The sequence below is a fragment of the Babesia bigemina genome, assembly GCF_000981445.1.
Source record: "Babesia bigemina genome assembly Bbig001, chromosome : I".
NCBI lineage: Eukaryota > Apicomplexa > Aconoidasida > Piroplasmida > Babesiidae > Babesia > Babesia bigemina.
The window spans coordinates 307,103-321,954 of NC_027216.1; the positions used below are offsets into that span (position 1 = coordinate 307,103).

A 14,852-nucleotide genomic window follows, 5' to 3' on the forward strand; every position below is an offset into this window, starting at 1 on the left:
TGCTTCAAAGCCTTCTATGCAGCCTGGCAGGTCGCAGTTCTCAGCACAGGCATTCCTCACCATGAACGCACCTACGTCAGCTGATTACGCTCCCAAGAGCATAGATAAAAGAGCGCAGTGCTCGAAGTATCGTATAGTATGGAGTGACCAACGCTGGGAGTCAGGAGCAAATGCTAGGCGACGCAATCAGAACACCGACGATGACCTTATTGTCGGCGGAGATATTGACACGCCTCCGGGGATACTGCACACCGCAGAGACTCCGGAGCTACAGGAGTTCACGAAACGAATGTGGAACGAACAAGTACCGATCAATGAGGCCGTTGAACGACTCAGCCTCCTCGACGACACGCAGAAGGACGGCGTAATAAACAACTTCATGCGCGGTACGGACGCCATAAAGTCGAACGGTGACACCATTGGTGATGATTCAACGGGGAAAACCAACAGTGCTGAAGAAAGTGTTCCAGACATGTTGCAGGAAGGGTTAGAGACTGCAGGGGGCACTTCGGCCGGTCGGTCAGATGTTGCTAACAACACCGCCGGATCAAACGAGCCAAAACGTGCGGAGAATGTAGGGGTGGAACAAACAGCAGAAGAGGTAGTTGGTTACGTTGCGCCGGTGGACTACATTGATGAGGAGCAGTACCGCAAGGAGACGCAGGACCAAAGGCATGGGACGGATGGAGCCAGAGGGGTGGATGACGATGCGTTCGACTCTGATGAGGAGCATCCCACCGGTATATATGAAGTTAATTATGCGGCGCTCACGGAAAGTGAGCTGGAGCTTGTTCTTACGCTCATCCAGAGCACACTGGAGGACCCAGAGAGCCACGAGCAAATTCTAAAAGAGTTGTTGGCCGGAGATACAGGAGGACTCACAGAAGCGCAATGCAGAGAATATTTCGACAGGTTCCGCCGAATCGGGGATATACTCATAGCGCTCAGCGAAACCGTCGGCATGAAGCCGTTGGATACCCGCTGGATCCCCGAAATACAGATGCGCATTAGAGATTTTATCGCACAGAGCGGGCATGAGGTATCGTCAATCCGATGGACTGAAAGAGACGTCATAGTGGCGCTTAAGGACGTTGTAGCGGAGAAAGAGGCAGGCAAACTACATGAGGCGCTGGCCGTATACCTACGCACGGATGCCGGCGAAGGATTCTGCCCAGGAATCAAGAACGTAGGACTGCTTTTGTACATGGATACTACCGGCAGTTACGACGATGAAGTGTCGAAGGCTTCGAAACGCAAGAGTAAGAGCACCGCCAAAAAGAGGAACTCCTTGTCTAAAAGAGATTGAGTGCGTGCCTAAGCAGGTTGCACGTCATCCTCCATGTCATATAGCAGAACGTAACAACACCAGACGCATTTTTGGTATACTCAAGATAAATGAGATATGTGCAACATTTTATGCAGTACACGGTGATAGCCGCACGTCTAACTTTAATGTGTGACCAAATGGCTGCAATTACAGATGTACAATTTCACTTCATATACTCATATGACACGTACAGTGGAATTTAGTAAGTTATAACGGATGGAAGGCAGGAATGAGTCACGGAATCCACGTCGCAACTGTACCAAAAAAATATGCCATATCATCGCCTCCACGAAGTTTTTTGTTTTATGACGTGGGTGTTCATTTATATGTGGCAATTGGATGTGTAATTGGAGAACGCGTTCTATGCACCTTGTAATTAAATTCACGGCAACGTGACCTTCCACGCACACTACGGAAGGCGGCTTCCACACATCCGGAGGCCACATTCTTACCGAGAGATTCAGAAAAGCATTTCTCATATGACTATAGGGCACGTATTAATCAATTGCGGCATGAAGAGCTAGTGAAGCTGCGCCCGTATGCCGCTCAAACTCAAAGGTGAGTGGAACCACCGACACATTCAACAAAACGTCGACAACACCCATTGATGATGCAGAGGCCGTGACGCTGTTTATATCTGTGCGACGGGGACTGGAAGGTGGCCTGCTGAACGAAATCAAGAGGAATTCGCACCTCAACGTTATCGAACGCATACACTTTAAGCGACAAGACATTGTGCCAGACGTCGATCCATCAATAAATGAAGGTGAAGGGCGGATAATAAACGCCCCTGTGGACCTAGCAGGAAGTAGGATCAGATCGTCGGACGAAAATAAATGGCTCTACATCCAAAACGTAGCAGAGGAGCCTACAACCGTAAGACCGAAGGCCGTTGCTCCGCCTCACTGCGGCACGAAATTAACTGAAACGTGCACTTTGAGGTTGCAATCTGGTGGTGTCGAGGTTAAGTGCAACAGGGAGTGGCTAATAAAGTGCGTACTCGGGCTACGAGCTGCTGAAAGCGTGTGGCTGCGCGTCGGTAGCCCGTTCAGGTGTCATAACAGCGAACAGCTCGTACAGCGGGCATCTGCACTGCCTTGGGGAGAATATTTGCCTAACGTGAATGTCGAATCGATTTGCATTCGGGTGATCAGCAGACATTCCACCGTCTGGTCGAAGCATGTCATTGAAGAGGCGGTGCGGCAAGGCATTCAATCCCACTTCGCTTGTAATCCCGTGTTAAAAGTCAGGTCTGCGAAGAAATTCGGCGAAATTTGTGTCTCCGTAACGCTGAACAGAAATACGTGCTACGTTGCAGTTCAGTGCTCAAGCAGGCTGTCCCCAAGAGAATACAACTTCGCCAACGCTACACAGCAGCTTTCACGCTTGGTGGGGGAATCCGCCGTGCCGTTCTGGTCATTGTCAAAAACGCGGCTGCAAGCACGTCTAGAAGCTAGTAGCATATCGGAGGGAAAGGGCTTTAGGGTCGCACCCGTCGAGTGTCCTCAGCAAGACGGCCGAGACGCCGATCACATCAAGGCCATAAGACGGGAAGATTACATCCAACAGCAGCATATCTTGCAGGGTGATAAATACGACACTGCAGACGCGCTTGTCGCGGGCTTCCTTCAAACTGGTAGCGTATTCAAGGCACTCAGCAGCAGGCCCCTGCAGGTGAGGTAACTCCTCGGATTAGTAACACGGCGTAGATCTGGAACCCGTTCTGCTCCAACGGGCTCGTAACTAGCGAAATTGTCGGACTGATCCTGCAACTACCGAACTTCACGCAGCACAATACGCCAAGAGCACTATTTCGTCTTCTTTCAGCCGGAAATGCAGCGGATGTGTACGATGATACAATTGTTGAATATTTGGGAGGAAAGAAACGTGAGGCCAGAGGCGTCCACATAATTGCATCAGATACATCCCTGCTGAAGTTGAGCCAAACTGCCGAAAAACTCAACAAACTTCACGCATTCTACGAGGACCTTCTGGATGGTATGCGAAACAGGACGTGCACAAACTTTTCAGCAGGAGATTCTGAAGGCAGCGCTATAACGGATCAGCCCACTCTATACAGAAACTACCGCAATAGGTATGAAAGCCGTATCTGTTCTGGAAAAAGGTTCAGGTTGCCGATTCAACTATCACTGCACCATGCGCCACTCGGGGTCGTGGCGCCGCTGATGTACAGGCCACTTGTGATAGCGAAAATACCATCTGTCAGAAATAGGGTGAGTACCAGTAGACCTCTGTACACGTTTTGCAGGCATACAAGGAACGCGTGTATGATACGATCAGAGAATACAAGGCTTTTGGGCACATTATCGGGTCGCGCTCAGATTGGAGAGGTGTATTCGCAATAGCTAAAGTAGGGCAGACATTCGGGTGATGCATGTCTCATCAGGGCACTGCGTTTGAGCATTTTAGTGGACTGGAATGGCATTGCGTAGCCAAAGCTACCAACTCAACCGGGGACGTGATAAAGTTGCTCAGGTGGGTATCTGAATCCGCCTTACCGCCAACATGCAGATGGTCTGGAAAATCGCAAAAATTGGGGGATCCCCAGGATCGACTAGAGCAAATCCATGCACTGGATTGCCTATGAAACGTAGCTACATTTCTCGGGCGCTCCGAAAAATAGCACTACTGACATTTTGTGCCACCGCATTGTTGCTAGGAGTAACACCGAGTTTTGCATTCCGTAAGTTGGATAAGTAGGCGCGCAATTGTCGATAGGGGTTATTCCGAGGGGCGATGGATGTCTGCGTGCTTCTCGTCTGTAAGTAATTTAGGTTGTTTGGAATAACGCATGATCCAGACTGGCGGATCCCATCAAGGTGGCCGTGGTGGGCAGCACGGGCAGCATTGGAACCCAAACGCTTGACGTCATACGACGGATGAATGCGTCTTCAAATGAGCCAAAGTTCAAAGTGGTCTCCCTAACGGCAAACACTAACGTGGACGACCTGGCCAAGCAGGCGGAAGAGTTCAGGTAGGCCGGGCGAGCATGGGACTGATACGCATATAGGCCTAATCGACTCAATATAAATGTTGAAGGTTCGATTTTGCGGGATAAGGTGGCCGATGGGTGCCACATTACCACCGGTAAGGAAGGAATGTTGGAAATATGTGACTCGTCTGACTACGATATCTTGGTCATGGGAATCTCTGGGTGCGCAGGTATAGAACCCACAATAGCTGCGGCCAAAGCCGGCAAGAAGCTGGCACTAGCGAACAAGGAATCGGTGGTATCAGCAGGTGGGCTATATACATAAGGAAACCGTCTCAAACCACGCAGGTGCATTGCTTCGAAGCGTTGTTAGGGAGAACGGATGTGAAATCATACCCATAGACTCGGAGCACAACGCGCTGTACCAGTGTCTGATGACTTCAGCACGGGATTTCGCAGACCACATAAAGCAGAGGGATGAAAAACCGCTATGTGGTCTTTCAACGAATGTCATCAATTCAGTGAAGCGGCTTATAGTCACTAGCAGTGGAGGCCCGTTCAGGGACAGAAGTCTGTCAGAAATGAAGTCTTTGCGGATATCGGATGCTCTCAAGCATCCCGTGTGGAGCATGGGCGCAAAAATAACAGTTGACTCAGCCACCATGATGAACAAAGGACTAGAGGTCATAGAAGCTAACCAGCTTTTCGGAATACCCTATGAACGGATACGTGTACTGATACACAAGGAGTGTATTGTGCATTCTCTGGTAGAATTCGTTGATAACTCCGTGATTGCGCAACTCTACAAGCCGGATATGAGGCTCCCAATCGCATATGCACTCCACTGGCCGGACCGCACTGAAAACACGTTGCCCGAACTGGACCTAACCAAACAAAGCCTCACGTTCACGGAACCCGATCTGGAGAAATTCCCGTGCCTCAAACTGGCTTACGAGGTTGGCAAGAAGGGCGGACTGTACCCCACGGTGCTAAATGCTGCCAATGAACAGGCCAACGACCTTATGAGGCAGGACGCTATAGCGTACAGTGAGCTGTATCCATTGGTGCGTGACGCTGTCGAGGCTTACAACCCGCCGAATTCGGATGGGCAGGACATAGAGGTACGTGCTGTCGAAACCAATTAAATCGCTGTCGCAGGAAATAATATCCACACATGAGTGGGCAACAAGCCATGTTTTGAAGCTATTTAGGCGTAATTAACATGAATAACATTACCCAATGCTTATCTGAGTGAGCGTGCACTCTGTATTCTACGACGGCTTGTTTTTCGGTGAAGGCTAATTCACGTTTGAGCCAATACATGCGCATCTAGCACTCCGCTACATCCGTTTGCCTCTCATCTATGAACTGTGGATTCTATTCATAGGAAGCATTATCGAGAAGGCCCTTGCTCTGCATTTTTTAAATGGATAGTGTGCTGTGATATGCCGCCACGCTCATATTCAACCGCCTAGAAATTGCAATAACAAAGTTTATCGCTGGATGTATTGATAAGCGTATGTTTAGCATCGCTGCGAGCAAAAATGTTTTACAAGACAAGTAAATTTACACGTCGTGATGTGCAACTGTTATGCGCCGACAAGCGTCCAGAACACAAGCTGCTGCAACCACATAAAGCATAAAATTACTGCATTAATCACGGTAGGCGTTACAAGTAGTTACCATCCTCATAATCATGCTATTGCTGCGTTGATAACAAGCGGGCCCTGTTAGCGCATCGGAGCTGCGACATACTAGCAGCAATCCATCATAATATGTCAGTCTTCTAGGTACCACTTGAAATTTGTGTAACAGATATGGGCACCATATGTTGAATTCCTGTCTTAAATATACGTAGACAAAGACTCGAGGTATGCGCGCTGCATGTCACGGTGTTTTTGCGGAGCAGACTGCGATACGACGTCTATTTCATCACCGCGTTGCTGGCGTTCCTTTATTTTATGTATGGACGGGTTCGACTGCTTCCAAAGGGCGCGTTCGCATTGGAAGGCAACAGCACTTGTGGTGTCCCTCCCCGAGATCAGGACATAGCCGGCGTTCAGGTTACATACTGCATACACAGGTGTTTTGAAACACTATTTGTAAATTGACGCAAAATTCGTACGTCTGTAACAGTTGCAAAATATAGCTAGTCCTTCAAAATGGTATACACTTCGTTGACTGCCATTCCCCGCAACGTGAAGGAGGGTATTGACTGGTTGGTGGCCTTGAAGGGAGATGACCCTGCAAAGAACTTGAAGGCTATCAGTGAGGCAGTTTACAACTTCCTCGCGGACAAGCCCGTCGGCAAGCTTGATTTGCCAGCCCTCGAAAAAGCTAAGCTCATTTCTAAGGGGTTCCTAAGGCGGCAGGTCCTCAACGACCAGCCATTCGTTAAGGAGTTGCTCGGAAAGTTCAATGGCTCCATCCACAAGGAATACTACAAATACCTTAGCTTCGTGTATGATATTGCAGAAAGCGAGTATGAGAACATCATCGAATCCAGGGGTGAGACTGCGGAAACCGTTGAAGATAACATAACTAAAGTGGTGCACGCAACGGAGATGTTTTTGGATGATGTCAAAAACTCTGACAAGTACACGTCTGCCTACACTCCGGAAGCGACGTGGAATGCTTCATGCTCGAAGGATCCGGAAGTGTGCGCCATGGTATTCGTCGGCATTGCGCCAATGCTGTACACGGGCCTGCGCTTCTTGAAAGATACATGCACAAGTGCTATTCTGGAAGGAGAGCGTTCTATGGGAGAAAAGCGCCTGGGAAGTGTACTGGAAGCACTGGGTTACAATGAGCAGCTGAGGCGATCCAAGATGGGTGGTTCCGATTTAAACAAGGCTTTGAGCGGTGTTGATAAGGATGTATTGGATATAATATATGATTTTGCCGGATTCTGGGCTTTCTACTGAGTAGGGATCACTGGTGAGGTCTAAAAGTGAGTAGGCACAAATTGATTCTGGGCCCCTTATTAGTCAGCATAAGAATTCTCATGAACTATACCTACTTCGTGGAATGTAATTACAGGTATACTTATTTATATACTCATCCTACAGTATACGGACGCCTCTAAATGAGACACAACATAGTTGTTGGCGTCTCCCAAATCGTATTCACGGATGAATTTGGAGGGTCGTTTGCACGGCAGACGCTTTCATCTTCCTATACGCGACATACATCGTGGAGACTGGCAATTTGTAAAACAATCTGCGCGATCAGAAAGCTTATCAGGTGTGTTGGAGATCAATCCCGCTTGGCGTAGCTTGTTAGCATAGCAGTTGCGAAAATACACGGCCCCGTTAGGTGCACAGCATCTTGATGCTTAGACCTAGTATGACTTGATAGCTTAATATTTGGTTCTGGTAACTTTCATGAATCTACATGCTGACATTTGGTGCAGAACATGCAGTGATGGTGTTACCGCGTATCGATGTGAAGTTTGCGTTTTTGAGCTCTGTATCGCCCGCTTGCCATCACAAGTGGTATGGTGCTAAACGGCAGGTCGAGTGGGCAATAGCAGTGTTTTTAGGAGTAGCATCCACTAACGATCTACAATGGTAAAGAGTTGAAACTGCAGCCTACATCAACATGGCAAGGAGCTAGGTCGGTAAACTTGATGGCCATACCGATCCAGACGTATGCAGATAGTTGCTATATAACAACAAAACAAAAAGTGAGAGCATATCAAAACGTTGGAAATCATAATTCTAGGTTCATTTGGGAAGGATTACATTGAGGAGACTGCCTTCCATGATGCGTTCACCAAAACTTACGCAGAGCCTGCAGATATCAAGAATTTGGCTACTGAGTAGCGGAAGCGCATCCCTAGGGGGACAAAAACAGGTGTCGAGGTTACTGGGCTAATTTTACTGCAATGTAAAAGATTCCATAGTAATTGTTTTATTGACAAAGGCGTATTTGACAACTCTGGGGAAAACCTTGAACATATGACTGGCGATCGACAATTTGCAAAAATGAGGGTATACTAAGCAGCCGCGCCGCATCTATATCGACACGACAAACATCTAGGAGGAGTTCTATAGTACTGGTATTGCGTTGCAAGATAAAGGTAGCGATAATGTTATTATGACTTTGCATGATTTAGAAGCCAATGGGCATAGTGGTGCTGAATCTGTCTGACAATCTGCATTGGAGCTACAATGTATTACAAGCAAACTCTGCGTAGTAAAGGACGATGTTAAAGCAGAAACAACAACGTCGGTCCAAACCTCAAGTGCCATGGGCACATACATAAATACGGAATAGTCCTAGCGGGCACCGTAGTGCTGGATATGATCCTAGGATGCGTTGTGAAGCATATGGTGATCATACCCGAGAGCAAAAATGTTCTACTGGAAAAGGGAATATATAGGTCGTAATGTGCAGCTGTTATGATTAGAGGGCCGCCCGGAACGCAAGCTGCTGCAAGCGCATAAAGTAAAAACAAATCATGCTAATCGCATAAGACGGTAAAAAAAACATGTTTGCATTCCTGATCATCTGGATGTTGTTCTGATAAAAAGCAGTAACCGCAAAAGTCCATCTGCTCTGTTAATAACTACTCGCAACCCGTGGTACCTTTCGCGTTTAGACGCACGATCAAAAATATACTAACAGATATGGGCACCATATGTTGAATTCCTGTCTTAAATATACGTAGACAAAGACTCGCGTTATTCGCGCTGCATGTCACAGTGTTTTTGCGGAGCAGACTGCGATACGACGTCTATTTCATCACCGCGTTGCTGGCGTTCCTTTATTTTATGTATGGACGGGTTCGACTGCTTCCAAAGGGCGCGTTCGCATTGGAAGGCAACAACGCCGTTGTGCTGATTCGCCACTAAGACACATCTGCTCATAGAGTCCGGCCACTCTGCAAACTTGCCTGCGAATTGACAATAAATTCATAAGTGTATAGAGGTCGCCTAATCTAACGAGTCTTTGCAAAATGGTATATCTTACGTTGACTCAAGCTCCTCGCAATGTGAAGGAGTGCGTTGATTGGTTGTTAGCCGTGAAAGGAAATGATCCCGAAAGGAACTTGAAGGCTTTGGGTACCGCCGTTTACGATTTTCTTGCAGACAAACCTGTTGGCAAGATGGAGGTGGCAGCTCTCGAAGAAGTTAAACGCATTTCCAAGGAGTTCCTTGAGCAAGAGGGGCTTAGGAAACTGCCGTTCATAAAAACTCTACTGAAGAAGTTCAACGGGCCCGTTAACAAAAAGGTCTACCAACGTTTTGCCGTGTTTTATGATGTCGAAGATAGTGATTATGAGAACGTTGTGCGCAACACGCCTCTCTTACCTGAAAAAATCACACTGAACATAGCTAAAGTTGTATATGCTACAGAGCTGTTCTTGGATGATGTCAAAGACCCTCACAAGTATACGTCTGCTTACGGTTCAGAAGCTACATGGGAGGCATCGTGCGCGGAAGACCCACAAGCCTGCGCGATGGTCTTCGTAGGGATTGCGCCAATGTTATATGCAGGCCTACTATCATTGAGGAGTGCAGGCATTGCTGCACCATGGAGGTGGCTAATATCTTCTTGGGCTAAGAGTCCGGAAGATGTAATGAAAGCGGTCGGTTACAACGAACCGCAGTGCCGCAATAGCATTAGTGGTTCGGATTTGCTGGAAGCATTACGACGTGTGAATGCCGATGTACTGCATATAATTTACGACCTCGCTGGCTTCTGGGCTTTCTACTGAACAGGAATTGCATGACCTGTAAAAGGAGCCAAGCACAGACTGGGTACGGCTCATAAACGAGTGGCCGCTGTATGAATCCTCACAACATTTTTAACCTCAACTTGTAGTTATACCAAATTTTTGTACAATCTTTATCCTCTAAACTGTGTTCGTTGGATGAGACCAAAATACGGTTCTCCGCGTCTATCCGATTACGTTAATGCGCAATTCGGCAATGTGTTGCCGCAACATCACACGCTCTCCTCTTCCTATACCCGACGTGTATTGTGTGGACAAGCGGTTTATAAAATGTAAGTTCACGATCAAAAGGCTTAACAGGTGTGTAAACAGTTACAGCCGCTTGGTGTAGCTTGGGGCGTACCAGTTACGGAGATGGTTGGCACCTGTTAAGTGCAAGACGTAACAGCTCATGGGCATATTATCGCTTGGCAACTCATCTTCGATGGCACTAAATCTCACGAATATACACACCGTTATTTTATACCCAGACTAACGAACATGATTGTGCGCTGGATTCAGCGGCAAGCGACGATAACAGCTGGTAGCATACATGTTTTGCTATGAAGTTGGATTTGTGTCGTTATGTGCAGTTTAATCCGAGTAGTGCTGTAAACAACAACCTGTTCCAACCACTTAGAGCAAACACAATTGTACCAATCACACCAGACAGTAGAAGGAGAGCACGAATCACGCATTATGCGACTGGTGTGTTCATACCGAGTTCAAGCGAAACGACGCAAGCTTTGTAAGTCACTAATAACAGCCCATCGTAAAAGTCAAAACGTTGATCCGTCACTTAAATTCTACTAACATTTGTACCTTCAATATGTACCCTTTCTGCCTGAAACTTGTGCACGCCGATGACTCGCCCTTTAAATACTGCATGCTGCGCTTGTTGTCTAGAATCGCTTGCGATGCAGCATTTATGTAGTCATTGCTTTGCCCTGGTCTGTATCTTTCGCGTGAAGGCGGAATGGCATACTGTGCTGAGGCACATGTGTATTAGAAGGCGACCAGGCCGTAACTCGGATTATCAAGTGAGACACAGTTATTTGCCAGTCGATTCCTTAAGTAACCCCAAAAGCATACACGTATATAAATAGCTAATATTGACGCGTCATCACAAAATGGTGTACTTTACGTTGACCCAGGCTCCCCGCAACCTCAAGGAGGGCATTGATTGGTTGATAGCCGTGAAGGGAGACGATGGGATGAAGAACTTGAAGTCTTTGGGTACCGCCGTTTACGATTTTCTTGCAGACAAACCTGTGGGTTTTACAGAGGTGCCAGCTCTCGAAGAAGTTAAACGCATTTCCAAGGAGTTCCTTGAGCAACCGGAACTTATGCACCAACGATTCGTACAAGGTTTGGTCACGAGATTCAATAAACGTATCGGCAAACAATTTATCAAATACTTTAGGTTCGCGATTCCTATTAACGAAAGTGATTATGCAAATGTTGTAGTGACCAGGCATCTCTTACCTGAAAAAATCGCCGAAAACTTGAGTAACGTTGTGACTGCTACGGACCTGTTCTTAGATGATATCAAAAACCCTGACAAGTATAAGTCAGCTTACAGTTCCGAAGCGACGTGGGATGCGTCATGTTCGACAAAACCGGAAGATTGCGCTGCGATATTAGTGGGGATTTCGCCGATGTTATTCAGCGGTCTACTATCGCTACAGAGGGCTGGAACTGCTGCAAACCGCAAATGGTCAAAGGCAAGAAAAGGAAAACGTTTGAGAGAATTATTGGGTGCCTTGGGTTACAAAGAAGAAGTCTGTCGTAATAGTATAAGTGGTTCGGATGTAGTCAGCGCATTGAGAGACGTAAAGGAACGTACATTAGAAATACTCTACGACCTCTGTGGATTCTGGGCATTCTATTGACTAGGGATCGCATATGAGCCGTCATAAGAGCTAAGCACAGACCGAGTCTGGCTCCGAAGTGGGTAGTCATTATATGAATCCTCACGAAACAGTTTTAATGTTGGTATATAGTAATAGCCGTTATGATCTATAGACTCTGCATCCGCAATACTGCTGCCATGGGGTGGGGAAAAACTGTTTCATGCTTCAACATTATCTTCCACGGCGCAGTTCGTTTGTATGCTGTGGCAAGGTTACAAGCGTTCGTCTTCGTGCACCCGACTCCATGTGGTAACCGACAGTTCATTAAGCATACTGTACGATTTAAAAGCGTAACAGAAGTGCGGACGGTCAGAGTCACTTGCTGTAGCTTGGCAGGTTACCAGTTACTGTAATACCTGGCATGCATGGACTGCAAGGCGTTACAATGCCTGCACCTATCATCGCCTGACGACTCCTCATTAGTGGCACTGGTTCTTACAAACATAAAGCCATTAGTTTTGCCCCAGACTAGCGAACGTGCTAGCCCTCTAAATCAGCAGAAAGAGACGATAACAGCTGGTAGTATCTAGGTTTCGCTAGGAAGGTCAATTTATCTCGTTATTTGCAGTTTAATCTGACAAGTGTTGTAAACAGAAACCTGTTCCGACCACTTAGAGCAAACACAATTGTGCCAATCACATCAGACAGTTGAAAAGAGTCTCTGTTCACCATCAAGTAACTGGTGTGTCAATAACGAGGTTATGCGGAACGACGTTGGCTTCGTACGACACTGCTACCGGCCCATAGTAACAGTGGATACGTTGATGCGTTACTTAATTTGTGCTAACATTTGTAGCTTCAGTATACGCCCTTTATGGCTGAAACCTGTGCACACATATGACTCGCCCTTTAAATACTGCATGCCGCGCTATTTGTCTAGAACTGACTGCGATGCAGCACTTTTGGCATGAGTGTATTGCCCGAAATTGACTATTTTGTGCGTTGACGGATTTGCAGATTGTGATAAATTACTGGTGTATTGGAAGGCAAAGGCATTTAGGTTGTCCGTCTCCTCGATTAGGACACAGGTGCTTCAATACGCTTTCTGTCTTATATACTGTTCTGCAGATAGCGTAACAACACACGTTTATAGAGGTCACCTTATCAGAAGAATCTTTGCAAAATGGAATTGCATTCGTTGATTGCGGCTCCTCGCAACCTGAAGGAGGGAATTGACTGGTTGGTGGCCTTGAAGGGAGATGATGCTGAAAACAACTTTAAAGCCATGGCTACTGCCGTACACAAATTCCTCGCAGACAAGCCAGTTGGTAAGATGGAGTTGCGAGATCTTGAGGATGTAAAAAGCGTTTCCAAGGAGTTCCTGATGCAACTGGAGGTTCACCACCATCCATATGTAAAGGACCTGTTGACACGATACAATGTGGCTATGGATAGAAACCTCGGGTTTTTCGACAGGGCATTTAAGGATATTGCCATAAGTGATTACGAGAATGTCTTACAGACTCAGAGTATTGAACCTGAAACCATCGCAGAGAACCTTGGTAAAGTTGTTCATAGTACCGAGAAGTTCTTGGACTACATTAAAAGGACACGCCGCTATAATCGTACCTACAGCTTACAGGCGACGTGGGCTTCCTCGTGCACGCATGACCCAGAAGTTTGCGCAGTGGTTCTCGTAGGCATTGCACCTATGTTGTATGCAGGCCTGCGTTGTTTGATTGATGCGGCTGCAGATGCATTTATGGAAGGACCGGCTTCTATTCAGGAGCACAGTTTGATAAGTGTTTTGGAAACTCTGGGTTACGAGGGGCAACCAAAGCGTGGTAAGGTGCGTAGTTCAGATATACGCAGTGCGTTGAGCGATGTGAACAAAGATGTATTGAACGTGCTCTACGACCTCGCTGGCTTCTGGGCGTTCTACTGAGTAGGGCATTTAATAGCTGGATAAGCCGCCACGTGTTGCTTCTGAGCCCGCAGCACCAGTGGGTTGGCATCTCTTCAACACTCACGAAACACTCCAAGTTTTTGAAATGCACTCGTAGCGAGCTTTGTGAATACGTCTTCATCCACTGCACTGGCGTCAAAAACAACTATGGGCTTCTCGCGAATCCAGCTCGTGACGCAATTAGACCTGCGTTCATGCAGCTCCATACAACGAAATGTCTGCATACCCGACTCCATGTGGCAACCGACAGTTCAACAACAAAGCTGAGCACTACTCCACATCACCTTGGGCGAACGATGTATCCATAACGCTTTGCAAATTGTGCCGTGATACACGTCACGTGAATGCGAAACGCCTTTTCACTTCAAGGCGCATTAACAAATAGTTGTATCATCACTTGACAGCTTAATATTTGGTCTTAGTAACTTTCATGAATCAACATCCTGACATTTGGTGCAGAACATGCAGTGATGGTGTTACCGCGTATCGATGTGAAGTTTGCGTTTTTGAGCTCTGTATCGCCCGCTTGCCATCACATGTGGTATGGTGCTAAACGGCAGGTCGAGTGGGCAATAGCAGTGATGGCGAATCGGATCGACAACGGAACGGCGTGGAACCTGCACAAGTATTGGCGTGAGGCGGTAGCCCCGCAAAATCCAAAACCGGCCCTAGGCACGTAGACACACAGCAAGCTATAATATGAGAACGCAGCAATAGTCCGCGGTTTTTGCAACAGAAAAGAATCCGCTGAAAGCAGCGCATATCTACCGCATTGACATTTAAAACATTTTAAAACAACCAAGTTAGGGTAACAGGTAGGGTCAATGATGTAGCGTGCAGCATACGGTACTGAAGGATCTATGGAGATCGACACTCCTCAGCATCTCCTGGTTGTCAATGCTCAGCGAGCTAATTTACTTGTAGCTAATGAAAGGGGCATTGTACATTGAGCAGAGTATTACCATCATGACATCACGCAAAGTCTCCGAACCATCGCCCTCATTGTGACAGCTGAAATGCCAATTACTTGCCTC

The 14,852-nt window shown here is 47.1% G+C and overlaps 9 protein-coding genes across 9 annotated transcripts; 8 read left to right on the forward strand and 1 right to left on the reverse strand.

Annotated features, from left to right (window-relative positions):
- Positions 1 to 61: 61 nt before the first annotated feature.
- Positions 62 to 1,306, forward strand: BBBOND_0101200 (hypothetical protein, conserved; the record flags this gene model as incomplete). The annotated part of the gene is made up of 1 exon (XM_012910523.1): positions 62 to 1,306. The coding sequence occupies one exon, from the start codon at positions 62 to 64 to the stop codon at positions 1,304 to 1,306; it is 1,245 nt and encodes a 414-aa protein (XP_012765977.1).
- Positions 1,307 to 1,866: 560 nt separating this feature from the next.
- Positions 1,867 to 3,935, forward strand: BBBOND_0101210 (hypothetical protein, conserved; the record flags this gene model as incomplete). The annotated part of the gene is made up of 7 exons (XM_012910524.1): positions 1,867 to 1,885; positions 1,944 to 3,001; positions 3,037 to 3,422; positions 3,459 to 3,561; positions 3,597 to 3,698; positions 3,735 to 3,823; positions 3,860 to 3,935. 7 exons carry the CDS (start codon positions 1,867 to 1,869, stop codon positions 3,933 to 3,935), a joined length of 1,833 nt encoding a protein of 610 aa, XP_012765978.1.
- Positions 3,936 to 4,084: 149 nt separating this feature from the next.
- Positions 4,085 to 5,425, forward strand: BBBOND_0101220 (1-deoxy-D-xylulose 5-phosphate reductoisomerase family protein, putative; the record flags this gene model as incomplete). Its single annotated transcript, XM_012910525.1, has 4 exons — positions 4,085 to 4,113; positions 4,149 to 4,322; positions 4,359 to 4,588; positions 4,629 to 5,425. The coding sequence occupies 4 exons, from the start codon at positions 4,085 to 4,087 to the stop codon at positions 5,423 to 5,425; spliced, it is 1,230 nt and encodes a 409-aa protein (XP_012765979.1).
- A 1,017-nt stretch (positions 5,426 to 6,442) lies between these two features.
- On the forward strand, positions 6,443 to 7,204 carry BBBOND_0101230 (hypothetical protein; the record flags this gene model as incomplete). The annotated part of the gene is made up of 1 exon (XM_012910526.1): positions 6,443 to 7,204. The coding sequence occupies one exon, from the start codon at positions 6,443 to 6,445 to the stop codon at positions 7,202 to 7,204; it is 762 nt and encodes a 253-aa protein (XP_012765980.1).
- A 2,036-nt stretch (positions 7,205 to 9,240) lies between these two features.
- Positions 9,241 to 10,002, forward strand: BBBOND_0101240 (hypothetical protein; the record flags this gene model as incomplete). Its single annotated transcript, XM_012910527.1, has 1 exon — positions 9,241 to 10,002. One exon carries the CDS (start codon positions 9,241 to 9,243, stop codon positions 10,000 to 10,002), a length of 762 nt encoding a protein of 253 aa, XP_012765981.1.
- Positions 10,003 to 10,332: 330 nt separating this feature from the next.
- Positions 10,333 to 10,887, reverse strand: BBBOND_0101250 (hypothetical protein; the record flags this gene model as incomplete). The annotated part of the gene is made up of 2 exons (XM_012910528.1): positions 10,333 to 10,450; positions 10,814 to 10,887. The coding sequence occupies 2 exons, from the start codon at positions 10,885 to 10,887 to the stop codon at positions 10,333 to 10,335; spliced, it is 192 nt and encodes a 63-aa protein (XP_012765982.1).
- A 242-nt stretch (positions 10,888 to 11,129) lies between these two features.
- On the forward strand, positions 11,130 to 11,891 carry BBBOND_0101260 (hypothetical protein; the record flags this gene model as incomplete). The annotated part of the gene is made up of 1 exon (XM_012910529.1): positions 11,130 to 11,891. One exon carries the CDS (start codon positions 11,130 to 11,132, stop codon positions 11,889 to 11,891), a length of 762 nt encoding a protein of 253 aa, XP_012765983.1.
- A 1,144-nt stretch (positions 11,892 to 13,035) lies between these two features.
- On the forward strand, positions 13,036 to 13,797 carry BBBOND_0101270 (hypothetical protein; the record flags this gene model as incomplete). The annotated part of the gene is made up of 1 exon (XM_012910530.1): positions 13,036 to 13,797. The coding sequence occupies one exon, from the start codon at positions 13,036 to 13,038 to the stop codon at positions 13,795 to 13,797; it is 762 nt and encodes a 253-aa protein (XP_012765984.1).
- Positions 13,798 to 14,288: 491 nt separating this feature from the next.
- On the forward strand, positions 14,289 to 14,498 carry BBBOND_0101280 (hypothetical protein; the record flags this gene model as incomplete). Its single annotated transcript, XM_012910531.1, has 1 exon — positions 14,289 to 14,498. The coding sequence occupies one exon, from the start codon at positions 14,289 to 14,291 to the stop codon at positions 14,496 to 14,498; it is 210 nt and encodes a 69-aa protein (XP_012765985.1).
- Positions 14,499 to 14,852: the final 354 nt, after the last annotated feature.